Source organism: Polyodon spathula, chromosome 20, assembly GCF_017654505.1.
Source record: "Polyodon spathula isolate WHYD16114869_AA chromosome 20, ASM1765450v1, whole genome shotgun sequence".
NCBI classification, from domain to species: domain Eukaryota; kingdom Metazoa; phylum Chordata; class Actinopteri; order Acipenseriformes; family Polyodontidae; genus Polyodon; species Polyodon spathula.
Window position 1 is genome coordinate 24,809,188 of NC_054553.1, and position 19,772 is coordinate 24,828,959.

Here is a 19,772-nt window from a genome sequence, read left to right on the forward strand (position 1 = left end):
TTCATAGATACCAACAGCCCCTATATGGTCTGGACAGTCCCGATTTCCTAGCAAATGTCCCACGTCCCGATGCATAGGAAGAAAGTCCCAATATTTACCAATAAGAAAAACAAATCTGCACAGCAGAGTTAGTGAAAACCACACGCTGTGCTCTTCGTGCAGCTGACACATCTGCTGATCATTAACTTATACAAAGGTAGGAATGCTTCATTATGTCTGTTTTTACTGTCATTATGTTCATGTCGTGTTGAGTTGAGGGGGGAGGGATACGTCTATTATATGATAATGAGTGTTTTTTGCGTATGACTCCTCCCATGTGTATGATACATATGACACACACACACACACACCCCCCACGCCAAACGCTGCCAAGTATGCTATTTGTGATCCAGTACGTGAATCAAACAAGGATGGAGCAAATCTTCTACTACTTCTAAAACTGCTGTTTTAGAAAGCTTTCATCTTTAAAATGATTTATTTTCCAGCTGGTCCCACATCGTACATTTTTACCAGGACTACTTTAAAAGCTTGTAAGTAAAATATCCATTTTGAACTTGCTATGTGCAATAAGTGTAGCCCTCTTATACCTAGCTGAAAGCATTTTAAAAACGGCAACAGAGCAATATCAACACAATTTGAAACTGGGCCTCTGGCATTACGAGCTTGGTGTAAGGACCGATTAAGCACAATTAACGAGACTCAGTGGGATTCAAAACAAAGAGAAATATCAGACAGTACATTGTATAGCTTTTATTTTGAATTTAAACAGAATGTCTGAATATGACATAACAAATGAGCCACAACAAATGTCAGCGATACAAGTTCATATCAGGGCGCAGATTCAAATGATTCTTTGCTCATGGTAACAGCGGCAGTCTGGATACAGAGACCGAGCTGAAAACTCAACACAGTGGCAGATACAGGAGAACAAAGCCATTACTGTATATTAGCTCCAGCACTCTGTTTCCCAGGAAAGCAGACCACAAGTCACATTGTATCTATTAGATGGATGTTATATTCTTTCTACATCCAAAAGGAACAGCAGAAGTGGACAACAAAACCAATTCATCTTCATACATGCTTAGAAAGCTACTAATATACATAAAGCTTTGCTAAAACCTTTTACATATGATAATTATTGACCATGTTGCTAAAGGCACAAACGGCAAGTCAAAAAATCTGCCAACAGTAACATTGCACAGACAGGGCTATTCTGAGCTGTCACCATTCTCCCCACTTGTCTGTACTGCACTTAGTACCCTTTCTGCTCAAAACTGGTCTAACCATGCAGGCTTGTTCCTTAGTGGGGATTCTGAACGTATATTGTTTCCATTTGTTGCTAGTACACCCCAGTCTGAACTTCTTATGATTTGAAGACTGGCTCCTAGTTATACAGTTAAGAGCAATTTAACCAATATAGTTGTAAAGCTCCCGATGCCAAGTAATAGGCAAATAATAGACAGTAGTAATTAGACTTTCCTGGACAGCAAACAGTTCAGTGAATCCTTACAGGTCACCAAGTCAAGCCTTGTGTTAGTTTCAGACAATATGATATGATCACATAGAAAACAAACCAAAATCATTTCTCAAGTTCGGAAGAAAAAAAAAAAAAAAACGTAACTTGTACTGTACTAAACATGCTGTATTTACAATGTCGAATTGGCATGATCCCTGTATTTTTGCGGCTCTTCTATGAACACTAGTAAAATGCTGGTAAAACCTGAGTTAGTGAAGTGCTGGCACGTAGTTTAGAACACCATCTTAACCAGTTGGGAAAGCTTTAAATGAACCCTACACTGCAACCTACCCAGAGCGACCCCTTAGCAGTGCTGACAGATCGCAGCCCAGCTGAGTTTTGACTTTAGAACTGTAATCACTGCTGCATGCTAAAAAAAAAAAAAAAAAAAAATGTAAAACTCTGCTTTTCTTCTTTACAGTCAAGGTTTATGGCAGTTCATTTTCTTCTGACTATGTTGAAGAATAATAAGACGCATATTATAACAAAAGAGGTGAGCTTTTCATTGTCACACCCACACGATCCTTTGATTGTAGTAACAGCATGTGGTAGGGGTTACTGTTCATTTTTCAAGACCCTGCTGTTACAATTTAGAAGACTCACAACAACGACCTGAATCGATCAGGGTATAAAAGCCTACTAATTATTTATAGATCAAGTGCTATTTGGAAGTTTCTTCCATTATTGACTGCTTAAAAGGGAGCTATGTAAAACAAATGTAAAGTGAGTGCAGTATATGTAAGGTACTGTACAGTATCACAATGTGTTAATGCATCACCATGATCTGCTTTGTGTTAATTGTGTACGAAGTAGCCTACTGTAAAAAATATAATGCACTAAAATCATTAAGTTTCATAAGTTTTTATTTTATTATTTTCTCAGTGTACATTAATATGTACAGAAAATGCAGCAGCATGACTTATTTTGTGTTACTGGTAACTTACAGACTAACGAAAAAAATGTGCTAGGTATTCATTTGACTTTACTACTGTACTGCATACTGTATAGGTGTATTGTACAGATTTATATATTTTACATAATGTAATATGCACAGAGTGAACACATTAATGTTATTCCAGGCAATGACTTGTACATTTAAAATAAAACAAGCATGATAAATGTGTGATTTATTTATTTATTTTAAAAGTACACTTCATTATTTTGGACAGCACCAGGCATGTGCAGTTTAGCAAGGGGCTACTATACTAAATTTCACAATCATTAGTAAAGTTCTTTGGTACTCATAAAAACCTGCCAGTGAGTTATTTGCAAGGTATAGATTTTTTAATGTATTTGAAACCTCAAACCACCCATTCCTTTGCAGTATTCTGCTTCCATAAACCTGTAAAACACTAAAAAAAAAAAAAAAAAAAAAAAAAAACAGAAGCAGTGAGTCATTTTACTAGCACCTCATTCATACAGCATGCATGCACACTGAGCTACCCACTGGAAATGGTAGCTTTAGCAACAAGAGATGCAAGAAGCATATAGTACATACCCCCCCCCCCCCCCCACAAAGATCTAAATAGTACTGCACACATGTCAATGTGTAATCAAGTAGGTCGCTGTGAATCCTTCAGAGAGTGAGCAAAACCAGCTGAATAGGGAGCTGGCCATAATATAGAGAGATCTTCATATTGTCTCTGTACTGAACAGGGAGCTGGTCTTTATAACGAGTATACTTTTCTACAGAATAAAATCACTGAACACATCAATGCAAACTTCATCAAAAACTAGGTGGTCAAAAGTTATAAACGTGTAGTAGTGTAAAATGGAAATGTCTATAAATTTCCTGAAAAGGTACCAGCAAATTAAAAAAAAAAACAGTACACTGATATATTTTTAGGGAATTTTACACACACACACACACATATATTAGCATAACTTAAGAGTGTGGTCTTTTCAGGCAAGGGCATAAGCTTGATAAGCAGGGCAGTGGAAGTACTGTAGTGTGTAGAGGTTACAGGCTGACACAGGATGTGAAAAGCGTAGTCTCAGCCTGCCTGTCATGTATATTTCAGCTGTAGGCCATCTGTCACTTGGCTTTATACTGAACCCACTGCAAAAAAGGAACAAGCAAATCCCTTTAGTTTCAGACTAATATTATAAATACGAATAGGAAATGGTTGCTTCTATATATTTCAGAAAACTAATGGATTGTTACATTTTTAAAAAGATGAAAAGTTATTCCAAGACAATTTTAAACAACCAGGTTATAAGTGGTCTAAAGAACTGTCCTGATAATTTTTTACAATAATCTTTTGTGTGTAAAATAATCTTTTATCTGAATATTATGTTACTTGTTTGTGGTTAGCAGGACACATTTTGGTGTTTACCAAAATGTGTTTACTATGTATGTTTGAATTTCCTTTTTAATAAAAAAAGGAAAATAAATATAAAAAATGGGCCAGATAAAATTGAAATATGTCTTGGACTCTATGCAATAAAAAATATTTAAAAAAATTAAAAAAAACAGGCAGTTCAAAAAAATAGTGTTTGAGGGCTGGGCACATGGCCCCAAAGGAGGTCAGTTTGCTCACCCCAGCTCTACAGCATTCAATTACTGTCCCACACCCTTTACTTTGAAAGATGCAAATATTTTAAAAGGCAGAGCTGAGTTTCAAAGCGTTAAATGAGGCCAATTTAAATTCTCAAAATGACTGATGTTCTTAGAACCACCAGTTTACAGATGGCTGAATATATACCTAGCAGCAATATAGGTTATATACTTATAGAATACACTGTACAGAGCTAGGTGGCATATGAAAAATAAACATGAAATCAAATTTGGGTGTGAAGATGAATAGCCTAGAAAAGAAAGCACCTTCTTTTTAAATGAGTGTGGTGTTCTAATCAAACAAGAGTTTAGAAGCTGTATGAAAACACTATGCTGTAGAAAGTATTAATCATTTATTTTTCTACAAAATTTGAGAACTGAAAATAACACTATGATACAAGCAACACTTGATTAGAAAATCAGTTCCAACAGGCCAACAGTGGTCGTCATGGAGATGGCTGATTCCAAGCCTTTTCTTTTGGAATGCATACAGCAGGAGTTGAATTTAGGGGCTGTCCTGTTTCACATGGGACACATTCTTATTTCTCATTTAATTTCATACTTTCTGGATACATATTCCTGTGTACTGAAGCATGTCAGAATCCCTCACTGCAGGATTTCCATTTACCACAATCAGCGACTGATACCTTGCAGTCGGGTCAAGTAGCTTTAAGCATCCCTTCAGCTAGGGCTCAGCAGGAGGGGCGCTGGGTTCATATGCTAGGTGGCCCTGGCTGGATGTGTAATGATTGCATTGCAAAGTGACATTCAAGAAGATTTGTCACTCGCAGAGCGAGCTCACGGCTCTGCCTATCAGTTCATGGAGGAGAAAATTACCTTTTGCTTCAGAGCGTTCTAGGTCGCAACAGTATTTTTATGGCTTGGATACTTCTGAGACTTCTATTATTAACTTCACTCTGGAGAAAAGCGGATAATCAAATATATATATATATATATATATATATATATATATATATATATATATATATATATTTAATTTATATATATATATATATATATATATATATATATATATATATATATATATATATATATATATATATATACACACACATATATATATAGTGTTCCCTCGCTGTAGCGCGGGTCTCAGGACACACACAATATGAGCGTTGTAATGGAAGAGACAGACAACACACATCTGACTAAAATAAAAAATAAAATAACTCCCTCTCTACAACGCACATATAGTGAAGCAAAACTTCTGTGAATTAACCATGCATAAAGCATCATGTAATCAACACTAGATTTTTTACAAAAAAACCCCCAAAAAACAAGGTAACATTCCCACTCGTGGATCATTTTAATTAGCAGTTTTTAAACTATAAATAGCCTGGCTAAACGGCGGTCGGGAGTTCAGTTTGAAGCCCTCTGAAGTCAATCAATGTCTTTCATTTGAATTCTGCTTACACCAAGTTAACTGTAATGGCTGGGCCACACAAGAAGCATTGCACTGACCTTTGCATTGGGTTAGGGAGAAAAATCGAACGAGGCAAGTATGCTTCATTACACAGAGTCTAGAATCCCTACGCATGAAGGCTAACCCTTGGCTCACATGTTGCTAAGGTTAGGCAACTGACAATTGACTTGACAGCAGGGAAATTGTAGATCGCCTGTTCACCTTCAGCCCTCCAGATCAGCAAGTGGGTTGCACTGGTGAGGCAACATTCGAACTGAGCATTTCAAAATTGTGTTGAAAAATTGTAAAATTGGTCCAAAAAAAACTCCCCTTATCAATAGATCTTTTTTTTAAATACATAAAAGAAATATAAGACTGGGACTAAGCAATTAACTATAACATAATAAGAGGTGTTTGTCAAGTTTGATTATTTTTTTGATGTGCACGCAGTATATAGGCTTGCACAATATTATTTTATGACAAACACTGAGGTAAAGCTGGTTTGACCAGATTTCAATCTAGGCCAATCTAGAGTCACACAGCAAGTACAAGTACTAAAAAAAAAAAATACTATAAACATACACAAAAAATAAGAATACAAACCCGACACTACTTCAACGCTGAGTTTTAGGACCGTATAATGACTTCTAGGATGGAAAGGGTCATTTAACACGTCACAGTGTGTTGCACACATGTTCGAGCTCAATCCGCCATGACTCAATTATGAACAGAGCTGTGCTTTCCGGCGGTGAAGACTGGTTTGATGAACAAGTTGGTCGATGTAGCCACTGTTCAGGAACAAGCCCTTGAAAAGTCACTGAGATCTTTCTGGTCTTTATAGGTCCATAATTGCCTACATTCTTTTGTGTCTAGTGTAGGAATATCCAGGCTTTAGATTAGAAGCTGTGCTGATTGGTTACTCCACAGATGAGACATGGACATGGTAGAGTAAGTGTTGCCTGTACTGCAAACGGGAACAGATGCGAAGTTGTGAACAGGAAGGCTGATTATTTCACAGAGCAGTTTCAGAGTCGGTAATGAATGCAGCCTGCAGACTGACAGTGAAAAGCTGAAGAAAAAGATACATGGAAATCTACAGAGTGAAAGAATCCATAAACCCTGTTATCTACTGTATATCCTAATCCTCTACATAAAAATAAAATTAAAACATTTTAACTGGACATATGGAATAGGGTGGGAGGGTGCCAACTGCTAAATGCATTTGCTGAATCACAATAGAAAAAAAACAAAACAAAAAAGCTTGCAGATGCTGTCTAAAGAAACTATTTGTCAGTCTAATAACAGACATATACTAGTTTAGACATTTCTGCAGTACTGTACATCAGACCTGTTTTTGTCCGCAAACCTGATCGAACTAGTTTCACTTTTACAATCAGTAAATCCACCTGTCTGGCCTCTATCACTGTCCACTTTAAAAACACTGAAATAAGCAGTAGTTCACTAGAATGTAGCAACAGTTGCTATGAATTCTTTTTTTGTATATGGGCATGATGATTTTAAAAGGTTTCCTTTTACTATTATTATTATTGTTATTGTTATTATTATTATTGTTATTGTTATTATTATAATTTTATTTTTAAATAACGCCTTTCATGTGGACCACCATCACAAAGCGCTTTACAGAGGTAGACTGTGACCTATGCATTATATGCAGAGTCACTTACAATAGGACACTGATTTAACATCTCATCCGCAGGCTGGAGCACAAGGAGGTCAAGTTATTTGCTAAGGGTCACACAGTGAGTCAGTCAGTGGCAGAGGTGGGATTTGTGGAAGAATTATAATCTGTGGAAGACCACCCTGAAATCTGAGCAAGCCCTCCTCAAATTAGGCTCTATTAATAACTCATGTGTGCACTCTGTTTTCTTTTAAGATAACATGGAAATGCACCAGCATAACAAGCATTATCATAGAGACTTCACTATGAGATCCACCGTTTCTAATCTCAGACACCGGCTTTGTCTTCCTAATTACATTTTCACAAACACCCAAACTAGAACACCAACAGCTGAACAGAGTACTCTTTAGTTCCGAAGAAAGCGAGCTGGGAATGAAATGACCTGCAATTCTAAACTAAGAGTGTAATGGAGCACAGGACAGGACAAGCACAGAAATTAGACAGACGTACACACACTGCCACACTTACCAGAAAAAAAAAAAGTTACTTTGCTATGTAGTGCTTCAGAAGTGTGGGACAGTGGCCTTGACAGCTCAGTGTGCATACTTCAACATTGACCTGAACACCCCCTGCCATTTAGTTCTGAATGTGCTGAATTGTGTTGTGTTTTTTTTCTTCTAACATCCACTCTCAGCAAACTAATTCCACTTGCGACCTTAGGGTAATGGTTTGACTACCGTTTTCACACTTTACAAACAAAAACATGTGGTTAAACTTCCCATACATCCAAACGAATACCACTACTGTCATTTGTTTATTTTTTATACAGTTTGTATGAATCCACAGGATTATCACTGCTTCTCAAAAATCAAAGGTTAAACAAGCATCGATTTCCTTTGAAAAAGCCACATGTACTAACTGGAATCACAGAGTCTAAACTACTGTCTGAAGGTAAACATTAATTTAGGCACGGGCTGGGGGCTTGATATATCCTGGCAGGTTTTATTTCGAGCATGCGTTTGAGGCAGATGATCTCAGCAGGCTGGTGTTTTATATAATGCAGTCTGGGTAACGGTTTCATGCAATGTACTTCTTCCTCTCTATAGTATTTCAACAAACCCTGGTTATACAGCTGTTTCAAATGACCAATTCAGAATTAGTGTTTGTTTAGCACATATTACATTATGCCCATGGATGCAGCACAATACCCACAGTTGGCAGGTATTAGTAAATTAAAAACAGCTGAGCCAGCTACATTACAGGATATCCAATATTCAGCTAATTTTCCAATGCTTTGGCAAAGTAGAAATCTTTTCCTAAGGGAATACTAGACCTTTTACTGCTGTTGATCATCCACATTTGCAAAACTAATGGAAAACCCTGAACGTGAAAAACAACAAGCTGAAAAAACATGTCCTTTTCAGTTCTAATTTAAACAGGTGGCTTTTATGTTGCTATAGTCAAGAATTCCACTGGGCACCACCTTCATTGCATTGTTTGTGTCAAGAGTATTCTGATCTACTCTGTCTTATCAACAGAACGTGCTGAACAAAATCACAGAGGTTGGACCCTACAACAATTCTGTTTTGAGCTCAATAAAAAAAAAAAAAACAGGTTTACATAAAGTCCCCAGTGGCACTACGTCAAGGGTAGGTTGAGGTGTACGATCAGGGTTCAAATCCTGCTGAGCTGCCGATTTTGGCTGGTGGTCCCACAAGGATCACTGCATTGGCATTTGCTCTTGCATGAGTTGGGGAGAGCAATCGACTGGGAATAGTTCACTCTATCACTTGAATTGCCAGTTTGTCTGTTTCTAGCAACCGGCAAGGTAACATGTACAGATTTTATTAAATCAAGTGGAAATGTACCTTGCAAAGTCATTCTCAAAATCAAAGATGATATCTGTATCAACTAAATGCTGCAGGAGTATCCATTTCCTGGTTGAATCCCTTATGGAATCCTGAGTTTAAACTTATATAAAATCAGAGTATCTGTGTGGACTTGCACAGTGTAGTGACTAAGCACCCGTACAAAACAAAAAATATGTCCTTTTGTGAATGAACGGCTTTAACAGCATTATTTATAAAGCTCAACACAATAGTGATGACAAGCCATTTCATTTTGTGCCCCAGTGTGCACTAGTCTAAGCCTGACACTTGATAAACTTGTTTGATTTTCTGTGGCATTTTGGTGTTAAGGTAAAGCTTAGGTTTGAACACACCTTGCTTCAAGCATGCTTTGGACAAGAAAACAAAATTTCAGATATCAACGCTTGACTGTTTACTCACAGAACACCAAAACCTGATTGTCCACATATTGGTCCCTATTTTGAAGCAAGTGTCTAGAGGGTAACACTTTACTGATAACACTTGTGGAGGATACTTAAATATAATTTGCATAAAGCATTAAATGCAACTGTTCATAGCATGCAAAAATGCTTAGTTTCAAAAGCTGGCGTTAAAATTAGGGGGGCGTGCGCAAGAAAAGATTACAATTTCAAAACTAGAATGTTTTTAAGGGGACTTTATAATAAACCTCAAAGGAGTGGTGAGTACATAGACAGAAAAACATGTGCTGAAGATGTTTCTCTCTGTCTTTGGAATCTGATACACCAGTATCAAATTTACATCTTATTTTCTTCAATCTGTGGATTTCTATTTTTTTTTTTAAGAACTGATATGAACCCAAAGTTCTATGCCGTGTAATCTGCAAGGATCAACAATATCATTTTTCAAAGCAAAATTTTTTAAAAACATAACACGTAAGTATTGTGCATTCTGATTTCTTTAAAGGTTATATTATATATATATATATATATATATATATATATATATATATATATATATACACACACACACACACACACACACACACACACACACACAGTGGCTTGCGAAAGTATTGACCCCCCTTGGCATTTTTCCTATTTTGTTGCCTTACAACCTGGAATTAAAATGGATTTTTATTTGGATTTCATGTAATGGACATACACAAAATAGTCCAAATTGGTGAAGTGAAATGAAAAAACTAACTTATTTAAAAAAATTCTTAAAAATAAATAACAGAAAAGTGGTGTGTGCATATGTATTCACCCCCTTTGCTATTAAGCCTCTAAATAAGATCTGGTGCAACCAATTACCTTCAGAAGTCACATAATTAGTTAAATAAAGTCCACCTGTGTGCAATCGATCTGTCACATGGTCTCAGTATATCTACACCTGTTCTGAAAGGTCCCAGAGTCTGCAACACCACTAAGCAAGGGGCACCACCAAGTAAGTGGCACCATGAAGACCAAGGAGTTCTCCAAACAGGTCAGGGACAAAGTTGTGGAGAAGTACAGATCAGGGTTGGGTTATAAAAAATATCCGAAACTTTGAACATCCCACGGAGCACCATTAAAGCCATTATTAAAATATGGAAAGAATATGGCACCACAACAAACCTGGCAAGAGAGGGCCGCCCACCAAAACTCACGGACCAGGCAAGGAGGGCATTAATCAGAGAGGCAACAAAGAGACCAAAGATAACCCTGAAGGGGCTGCAAAGCTCCACAGCGGAGATTGGAGTATCTGTCCATAGGACCACTTTAAGCCGTACACTCCACAGAGCTGGGCTTTATGGAAGAGTGGCCAGAAAAAAGCCATTGCTTAAGAAAAAAATAAGCAAACACGTTTGGTGTTTGCCAAAAGGCATGTGGGAGACTCCCCAAACATATGGAAGAAGGTACTCTGGTCAGATGAGACTAAAATTGAGCTTTTTGGCCATCAAGAAAAACACTATGTCTGGCGCAAACCCAACACCTCTCATCATCCCGAGAACACCATCCCCACAGTGAAGCATGGTGGTGGCAGCATCATGCTGTGGGGATTTTTTCATCGGCAGGGACTGGGAAACTGGTCAGAATTGAAGGAATGATGGATGGCGCTAAATACAGGGAAATTCTTGAGGGAAACCTGTTTCAGTCTTCCAGAGATTTGAGACTGGGACAGAGGTTCACCTTCCAGCAGGACAATGACCCTAAGCATACTGCTAAAGCAACACTTGAGTGGTTTAAGGGGAAACATTTAAATGTCTTGGAATGGCCTAGTCAAAGCCCAGACCTCAATCCAATTGAGAATCTGTGGTATGACTTAAAGATTGCTGTACACCAGGGGGGGGGTCCAACTTGATGGAGCTGGAGTTTTTTGCCTTGAAGAATTGGCAAAAATCCCAGTTTGCTAGACAATGCCAAAATTATAGATACATACCCCAAGAGACTTGCAGCTGTAATTGCTGCAAAAGGTGGCTCTACAAAGTATTGACTTTGGGGGGGGTGAATACTTATGCACGCTCAAGTTTTCTGTTTTTTTGTCTTATTTCTTGTTTGTTTCACAATAAAAAAATATTTTGCAATCCATTTTAATTCCAGGTTGTAATAATATAAATATAGGAAAAATGCCACACACACACACACTGTATACACATATATATATATATATATATATATATATATATATACAATATACATATACACATATATATATATATATATATATATATATATATATTATATATATATATACATACACATATATAATGTTTTGAAGCCACTGACTTTCTTCTCTGTGGGATCCCCAAGCTCTTTCTCTATAGGCTTCTTCTTCATCAAACAGAATGTTCTGATCCCTGTGCACACCACAGCTAGAACTGACCTTATTCATACAGTATCTCACTCACCTAAAATACACATCAACACACTAGACACACACACAAAGACCTCACAAGTTCCAAAATCCTCAATAGTACAGTATGTGCTGCATTTCTCAAAAAGTATAGATTTTTACAGCGTCTTAATAAGACAGAAACATTTCATGCCCTTTTATTTATATATGTATTCAAAAGACAGAACATTAGATGTTTCTAATACATTAATCAATAAGACATCAATGAAAAAAACATGAATGCAGTTATCCAGCAGCCCCCAGGGTTCAAAAGAGCAATCAAAGCCTTTAATCTGTGCCTATAATACTGAGGACCCCAGCAGGATAGCAAATCTAAGCATATAAATGCTGACCTAAAGCATTTGGCTGTGGGACAACAATATTGTGCCAGCAGTGCTTCTTTCACACCTGCCCAAGCAAAATGTCTATGACCTCACCCACGTACACTTTGTCTGAGAGGTGACAGAACTGTACCAGTGGACCCTCCTCCAGGAGCAGCAGAGACCAGTGCCGGTGATGCAGCCATTAAAGGATTCATTGTTAAAGGAGTTGAAACCATACCTGTTGTTAACACAAGCAATATTACCGCTGCCATCTTTTGCTTGTATTGTACGACTCTCCTTGGAATACGCAGATATTTCAAAGGCAATGCCGTCGATAAAATGTTGTAGTTCATACTCGCTCCAAAGATCTAGCTGCAAACAAACAGCGTGCCCTACTGCAAATGTACCCACAATTTCATTTTGTTTTGTTTTACTGTTTAAAAAACAGAAACAAGAGGTGCACGCATCAGCTGGGCAGTGTTTTGTTGCAAACCACAAAGCAGACTTACATTTTAGGGTGCAAAACAAACATACATGATACTTGAACTGCCAACATGTCTAACGATATTGTTCATATGCAACAAACAATATCATACTGTACTATAAATTCATATTGTAAAATAACTACAAATAATAGCTATTGAACACCTATTGGCATAAGTACATGTGTAAAGGATAGATTTATTATAAAATACAGGGCTAGAAAAAGATTTAAAAAAAAAATAATGTATTCATTTTTTATTTTATTTTCAACACACGCATGCACGCCGACCCAACATTTTCTGAAAGAACTCCGGAACAGATCATCAAACTAAAATTCTACCCCCCTCACCCCCACCCCGTCCCCTTAAGCAATCTGATCCATGCTGTAACCACAAGACTTTAAAGAAATATATATATTTTCCATTAGTGAAGTTACTGCATGGGTATATGGTGTTAATGATATAGAACCACCAACACTGTCTAAAGCCATCCAGCGCTGCAATACTTCAAGAATAGTGTAAATGAGATGTGAGAACATTTCCCTCCAGACTTCACATCTCACAAAGCAGCCCCACACACAGTGATGAGAAGCAGTCTGCAAATAACCTGCACCAAGTAACAGCAATCCAGAGAGATGATGTGCTGTCAGGAAAGAATGTGACCCTCTAAGCAATGGAGGTAGGTCCTCTGGCACCGTTTCTTCTTGCATCCAATTTATAATACTGATTGCACATAACTTCACTCATCTATTAATAACCAGCTGTTGTTTTTTTTTTTTTTTTTTTTTAGCTGTTTGGGAGAACGGTTTGTTATAACGCATTATTAACATATGATCGTGTTCACATATTTTTGAGCTGCTGTATACGGTACTTGATTTTGGACAAGCTGTGTGGTTTTCTAAATTAGTCCATTAGCTACATTTCACATAGCACAGTCTCAACAAGCTCTGTGTCTTTTCCCATCACACTAGTTGTTAATTATCCATCTATTCCAAATCAAAAGAAACGCTATTAAAATGTACCTAAAAAAAGTGTGTTGCAGTTTAAAATCCCATTGATTGCATAGCAGTTTGGTCAATTCTTAGTTTTACTGTAAGTTTAATAAAGCAGGCCTGAGCATGCTCTCTATACACTGTAGCTAATCAAGCTCATAGTAAAACGTGTTGTGGTCCTAGGACACCAAGGAAGGTCCTGTCTAGGCCAAGGTTGGGAATCACTGCTGTAAAAAAAAGTATACCACACACTTAACTTAATTACACTTAATTAACCGTTTTTCACACAGGTAAGTATAAATATATATTTTAGTATATAGAAAACATTCTTTCCCAGCAATATTAAAGTTTCTAAACACATGGGTATTCAATCTGCACATTCCTTACTTAATGGACCCTGACGCTAAATATGCTATACATTTCTCTCTCTCTCTCTCTCTCTCTCTCTGCAATCACTGTAATTTCACAGGGAAATAAGTTATAACTTTTACTTAAATGACACAAATATATACATAAGTTATAAAATAGCGAAACGCCAATCATTCATAAACAGTACATCATAAGCACGGTCAGTTGCAATGCATTGTATATAAAGAAGACGATAAATAGTAACAAACACAATTTAACAATGGTCCTATTTTCCTCTTGGTATACTACATACAATTCAAACTTGACACACGTACATATATGGACCTTATAGCCCAGCTGGGTTAAAACGTCATAAACATTTAGAAGGCTATTCTGACTGAGATGAACTACAGTCCTGCATACTGACTGCCTCTCCTTCGGGATGAGAGAAAGAATAAATTGAGCATCTGCTTTATCCTGAAATATTACAATCACTTGTTCTGCTCATTAATGTACCTGGTGTTACACTCTGATAGAAAGCCATGCATACTCAAGTTTAAAGGTCAGGATCACTCTGATGTATTTCTGAACACGTCGACATGACAAACCCTTTTCTAAAAGTTGTGCGGCTACTCGTGTGCTGCTATGTGTGAACCATTTAACACTGATGAATTAATTGCCCAGACAGGAAATCATAGGTGGTCTTCTGTTTAATCTGCAGAACTATAGTACCGTGTCAACACACCCGTTTCAAATCCTATAGGCATATTATTATACCTACAAAGAATGTCCATTTTGACTGTCAATTTCAGTGTTATTTGGGTTTTCCAATGGATTAAATGTTTTTTTGTTTGTTTGTTTGTTTTTTACAATAATCTAAGAATCGGAGTTACTTTAAACAAGACACCATCCACTATTATCACTTATCACGCACACACACACTAGATAAAACTCCTTATCCTATCACGCACTTGTTCGTCAAACAACAAATTGACAGGATTGCTATGGAATGCCTCGTTCTAAGTACGTTTTCAAAGTTTAAATAAGCATGCTCTTTCTTTCTTTTTTATTTTACATAAACAATCACAATCTCGAATGACACAAACAACAGCACTGTACTACCAGGTGCGCAGTACTGTAACTGTATCTGGTACAGCTAAATGCTGGATTCTGCATCTTGGCAGGTCATTATTAATGATGACTGGTGGTGCCGTGCTGCTTCCTTACCCATGTTGTAACCGTATGAAGACTCGCTGGCTCCATCCTGCAGACTTGACAAGATTTCTCCCTTCCCAGCATCGCTGTCTCCGACTAGCAGGAACTTGAGCAGAAAATCATAAGCCTTCACTGGGCTGCCTCTGTTGGTCATCCTCCTGGCATATCACCGCTGATGTCCCATAATGGAACAAAAAAAAAAAAAAAAAAAAAAAAAGCCAAAACAAACAAAAAAAAAAGGTTTGCACGCTCGACTGCTTGTTCCCAAAGTCGACGGTGTGTGGGAAGCTATCTCTGTACTGACTGTACAAGTTTTAACATGTGCATCGGTTTCACAATTCCTGGAACTTTCAATTATGCAAGTAACTGTATAGTGTTGCCACTTTAGATTTTGCAACCTATAGTTTTCAGCCAGCAAAACAGAAATGACATACTACTAAAATTAAATTATAACGTTGTGGCTTCTGCGATAACAAATACTAGCTACGCAGTTTGTGAATAAGTCGATTAAGCACGCAGCAGCAAATGTCAAGTTCGAGATCCTAATCAGCATATGTCAGTCTGTTATTATCAACTATTAACAAAATATCCAATTGTCTTCGCAAAAATCCAATCACTTTAATAGTGTTCGTAATAATATTATACATGATTCAGTTATGCGAACTTTACTATTCCATTGTGTTTCCCATACATAAACCAGTACATTCACGCTGTCACCTAGGATAACGCAATTTCACATTTAGCTACGCAGTAAGTTGTCTGTAAATTAAAACTTCTTTATGAAGACTTTCCCTGTTGTTGTGCTTTCGCGTGTCATTAAAATGACACATCAAAAAAACATCGTTTTCTCACGGACTGTGAACCACGCTGTATTCCGACAAGCTCTGCCCTCAACCGCTGTTCCGCTGTATCTGCTTTACTTTGCCTGTGTCTTGCGTGTCTTCTTCCACAAGCTGCTAAGCCAACAGTCCGGCCCATCTCTTATCCAAATGGTCGTTCTGTCGAGTTGCTAGGGCTATCCGCCCATTCCATTGGTTTCTATATTTGTCAGTCAGTTTCAGAGCACTCGACTAGTCGTTCACAGAGAGCGGAGGGCGGAGCTTATGGCAAATCCCTGGGGAAAGGGGGCGGGGAATGGTTTGTTGTTGTTGTTTACCAGCGCGTGATATTTCTTGACGAGAACACCAGCAGTGAGAAAGAAGGTTAACTAATCTGAGTGGTACTGAGATGGATCGCAAGGTGAAGAAAGTCGCCTGACTCTACCTAGCGTTCCATATCAGCGGACATATATATAATATATATATATATATATATATATATATATATATATATATATATATACAATTTTGCGTTTTGTATCATTATGTTTGTTTTGGTTTTTTTTTGGTTTTTTGGGGTTTTTTTTTCCACCCCACTTAACTGTTAACCTCAGACCTGGTTACATCAAAGCAAAAGAAATGTCCCAAGCGACTGGACTGTGTGACTGAGGGATCATGTTACACGTGCTGGCAAACAAGACAGGAAAACTGGGATAATCCAAAACCAGCAGAAGAATGCTGATGGCATTACATTTTCAGATTGTGATACATCAGCGTCTTTGTTATTACTGTGGTTTAAATGCAGTGATTATCAAAGCAAATATAGTGGTATTGTACTGATGTAGCCTGGGGCAAGAAAGTGGATGTTTTGTATTATGAATTAAAAAGTGGTTTTGCATCATTACGTCTGGAAACCTTGTAGAAATTACCTACACAATATTCACAGTGAAAATTACTTTTTTTTTTTTTTTTTTTTTTTTTTTTAACCCAGTTGTGTCATAATTCTGCTATTATGGGGTCAAATGAGAAATATTGTATAGATAACCTAGCTGGAAAGAAGAGTCTCATTGCATAGCATTTTTGATCCATTCCTTGTTTTACTATGACTTTAATAAGACACACCTGATCTTGTTACATAAACACATACCTTTAAATAGTGGTTATGGTAATACCATCATAATAAAATATACAACACTGGTAGCAAAGCAAAATATTTTCTTATATTAAGCCTTTGTACATAACAGTAAAATAATACAGAATTTCATAATGAAAACAGCTCACTATCACCACTTTATGTTTCTGTGGGTCTCCTACAGTTAAAGCACAATATTTAGCAACAGTTCTTGATGTAATGCATAAAACACGTATTATTTGACAACAAGCCCTTTTATATTTCTCCCAGATCAAGTACAGGCGCATTTGATGATGCTTGTTGAAGCATTTGGGTTCACAGTTACCTGCATCAAGGTAAAAGTGATGTCTGTCAGGTGGAATCAGTGACTCAACTCTATGAAATATTTCTAATGATGTATTCCTTACATTCAGTTGGGCCAAAGTGTTAAACTGGAACAGGCTGAAGGTAGAATGGAAAAGGTTTTTTTTTTTTTTTTAATATATTGTTCTCTCACCCACATGCCATCCGTGAGGTTTGGTTTCCAGGTCTTGTCTTATGAAACGGTTTCATCTCAGCAACGTTAATAGCCACAAGCCGAGCTGTTACAATTTCAACCAGCCTTAGTTCAGTAGGGCTTTTTTGCATCATCAAAGTGAAACTAAAAAGGAGAGTAATTTGATAATTGATCTCACCAGACTCACTATCTTCTGCCTTTAACGATTACACTGTGGTGTAGAAGATGTGAGATTAAATGATTTTAGAGCTCTTTCGAGGCCACAAGTGTGCTTTTAACCTCTGAGTTTTAAAGTCACCAGGGTGTGATGTGTGAAAAAGAAAATAATATACAAAGCACCAACAAGAAGAATAGATCAGTTAACTGATATGTTATACCCCAACTGAGTTGCACTGTAAAAACAACTGGCATATCAATTGTTCAAAAGGAGCACAAAGGTTACTTGGCAAATTGGCTAACAAAGGAAGGGTTACTGGTAAAGAAAAGGATCGCTGGATTTGAAGGTCTCTAGACATCTGCGTCCCTGTGATTTCTCCAGGAAGCAGCAGTGTGATGTAGCTGTTAGAATACACAAGTCTGAGATACTTGCACTTGCAAAAATGTTTGGCCCACAGTGGGGGACTTTTAAAGTCCATGATTGAATCTGTATCGATTGGGAGGGCCTCAGGGGAAGAATCAGTCAGCTGAGGAGCAGAAATGAAATCTGTTTGCAGCAATGTAGCCCACGAGTTTCCTTGAAAACGCAATCAAATCTCATCGGCAAATAGCCTCCCTTTCTGTTTTTACAAGTAACAGTGGAACTTAACCCTTACCATACAAGAGGTAGGTGACATAATGTCACAACAATGACATACAACTTTCCCAGTCATTCACACTACACTCATGCATTCGAGTGCAGTGTTATTTTGGGTTTATTAATACATAATTCCTTTACTGAAAATGTTGTCTAGCTCTGATATGATGAACGCAGTATCGTAATTACCACTGTGGTGTACACTGGTATTCCAGTTGACATTTTTATTACAGAAATCCCACCTTGCATGCAAAATGTTGCTGTGTACTACATATCTGTATACAGTTGCATGCTTTTTACAAATGCATATAAAGCCCACAACTATAATAACTTCACAGGTTTTGTTTTTTTTGCATGATGGCGTTCAAGGCAATCAATAACCAATCCTTAAAAAAGAAGTGATGTAAAGTCTAATACACCTTTTGCTTACTAACACGTGTCTGTTTCCTTTATCGTGACTTGAAGAAACTGTACAATGAGGACAGCTCCATCTTCTGGTTAAAGTTATTAATGTACAACGAGGACAGCGTCCTCTGCTGGTTAAAGTTATTAATGTAAAATGAGGACAGCTCCCTCTGCTGGTTAAAGTTATTAATTTACAATGAGGACAGGTGTAATAAAAATGATTTTAAATAATATATTTCAAATATTTATGCATATTTGGATAACAATTTATGGTACAAAAAAATGAATACATTTGCTGTATTACATGCCTTATAATTTATGGGTGGTTAGGAGTCAGCTAGGTTTGCGTTTGAAGTGTCCCCTAAATGTGAGTGCTCCCATTGGTTATAACCCTAGGGAGACGTTGCATCCACTACCGGGGAGTGCGATTTTGCAATGAACTGCAAACAACATTATATTATACATATTACAACAACATGCGAGAGTCAGCATTAATATGATTTTGTTCTGCTTCAAAGCTAATTGTTTCCTGAGGCATAGCAAAAACAAATGCTGCAAAGCTTCGTTGTAAATTAATCTTCGTTGTAAATATTTTGTCGGTTTAAAAATCAGACATAGGGGGTCAAGAAGAGCTACTTCCTTGTAGTGACCCCTGGGCAACGTCTCCGACGGCAAAAAACTCTTCAAATCGAAATTACCATGCAATGCTTAAGCAAAGCAATGTTGGGCTTGGTTAGTACTTGGATGAGAGACCTCCTGCGAATACCGAGTGCTGTAGGCTGCATACGCCGTCGTGCTATCTGAAGTTTTGGCCCTGTTCGTTCCCTGTAGATGCTGATTAAAAGTGGATGAGAGTTGACTCACAGACAAATTGGAGATGTTTGCAGGTTTCAGTTGGCAACACTATCAGCAAGTACGCTTCAAATGCTTCAAACC

At 37.4% G+C, this 19,772-nt stretch overlaps 2 protein-coding genes across 3 annotated transcripts in view; one reads left to right on the forward strand and one right to left on the reverse strand.

Annotated features, from left to right (window-relative positions):
• Positions 1-16,156, reverse strand: part of LOC121295569 (ras-related protein Rab-40B-like) — a 48,734-nt gene extending 32,578 nt beyond the window's left edge. Inside the window, exon 1 of the mRNA XM_041220354.1 lies at positions 15,205-16,156. Within this exon, the coding sequence (XP_041076288.1) occupies positions 15,205-15,346 (142 nt within the window). The 5' untranslated portion in view covers positions 15,347-16,156. The remainder of the gene's footprint in view (positions 1-15,204) is intronic.
• Positions 16,157-19,669: 3,513 nt separating this feature from the next.
• The window catches only part of LOC121295677 (tubulin-specific chaperone D-like), a 98,827-nt gene continuing 98,724 nt past the window's right edge, over positions 19,670-19,772 (forward strand). For both annotated transcript variants that reach the window (XM_041220636.1, XM_041220637.1), the window contains exon 1: positions 19,670-19,749. The gene's annotated coding sequence lies outside the window, so the exon portion shown is untranslated. The remainder of the gene's footprint in view (positions 19,750-19,772) is intronic.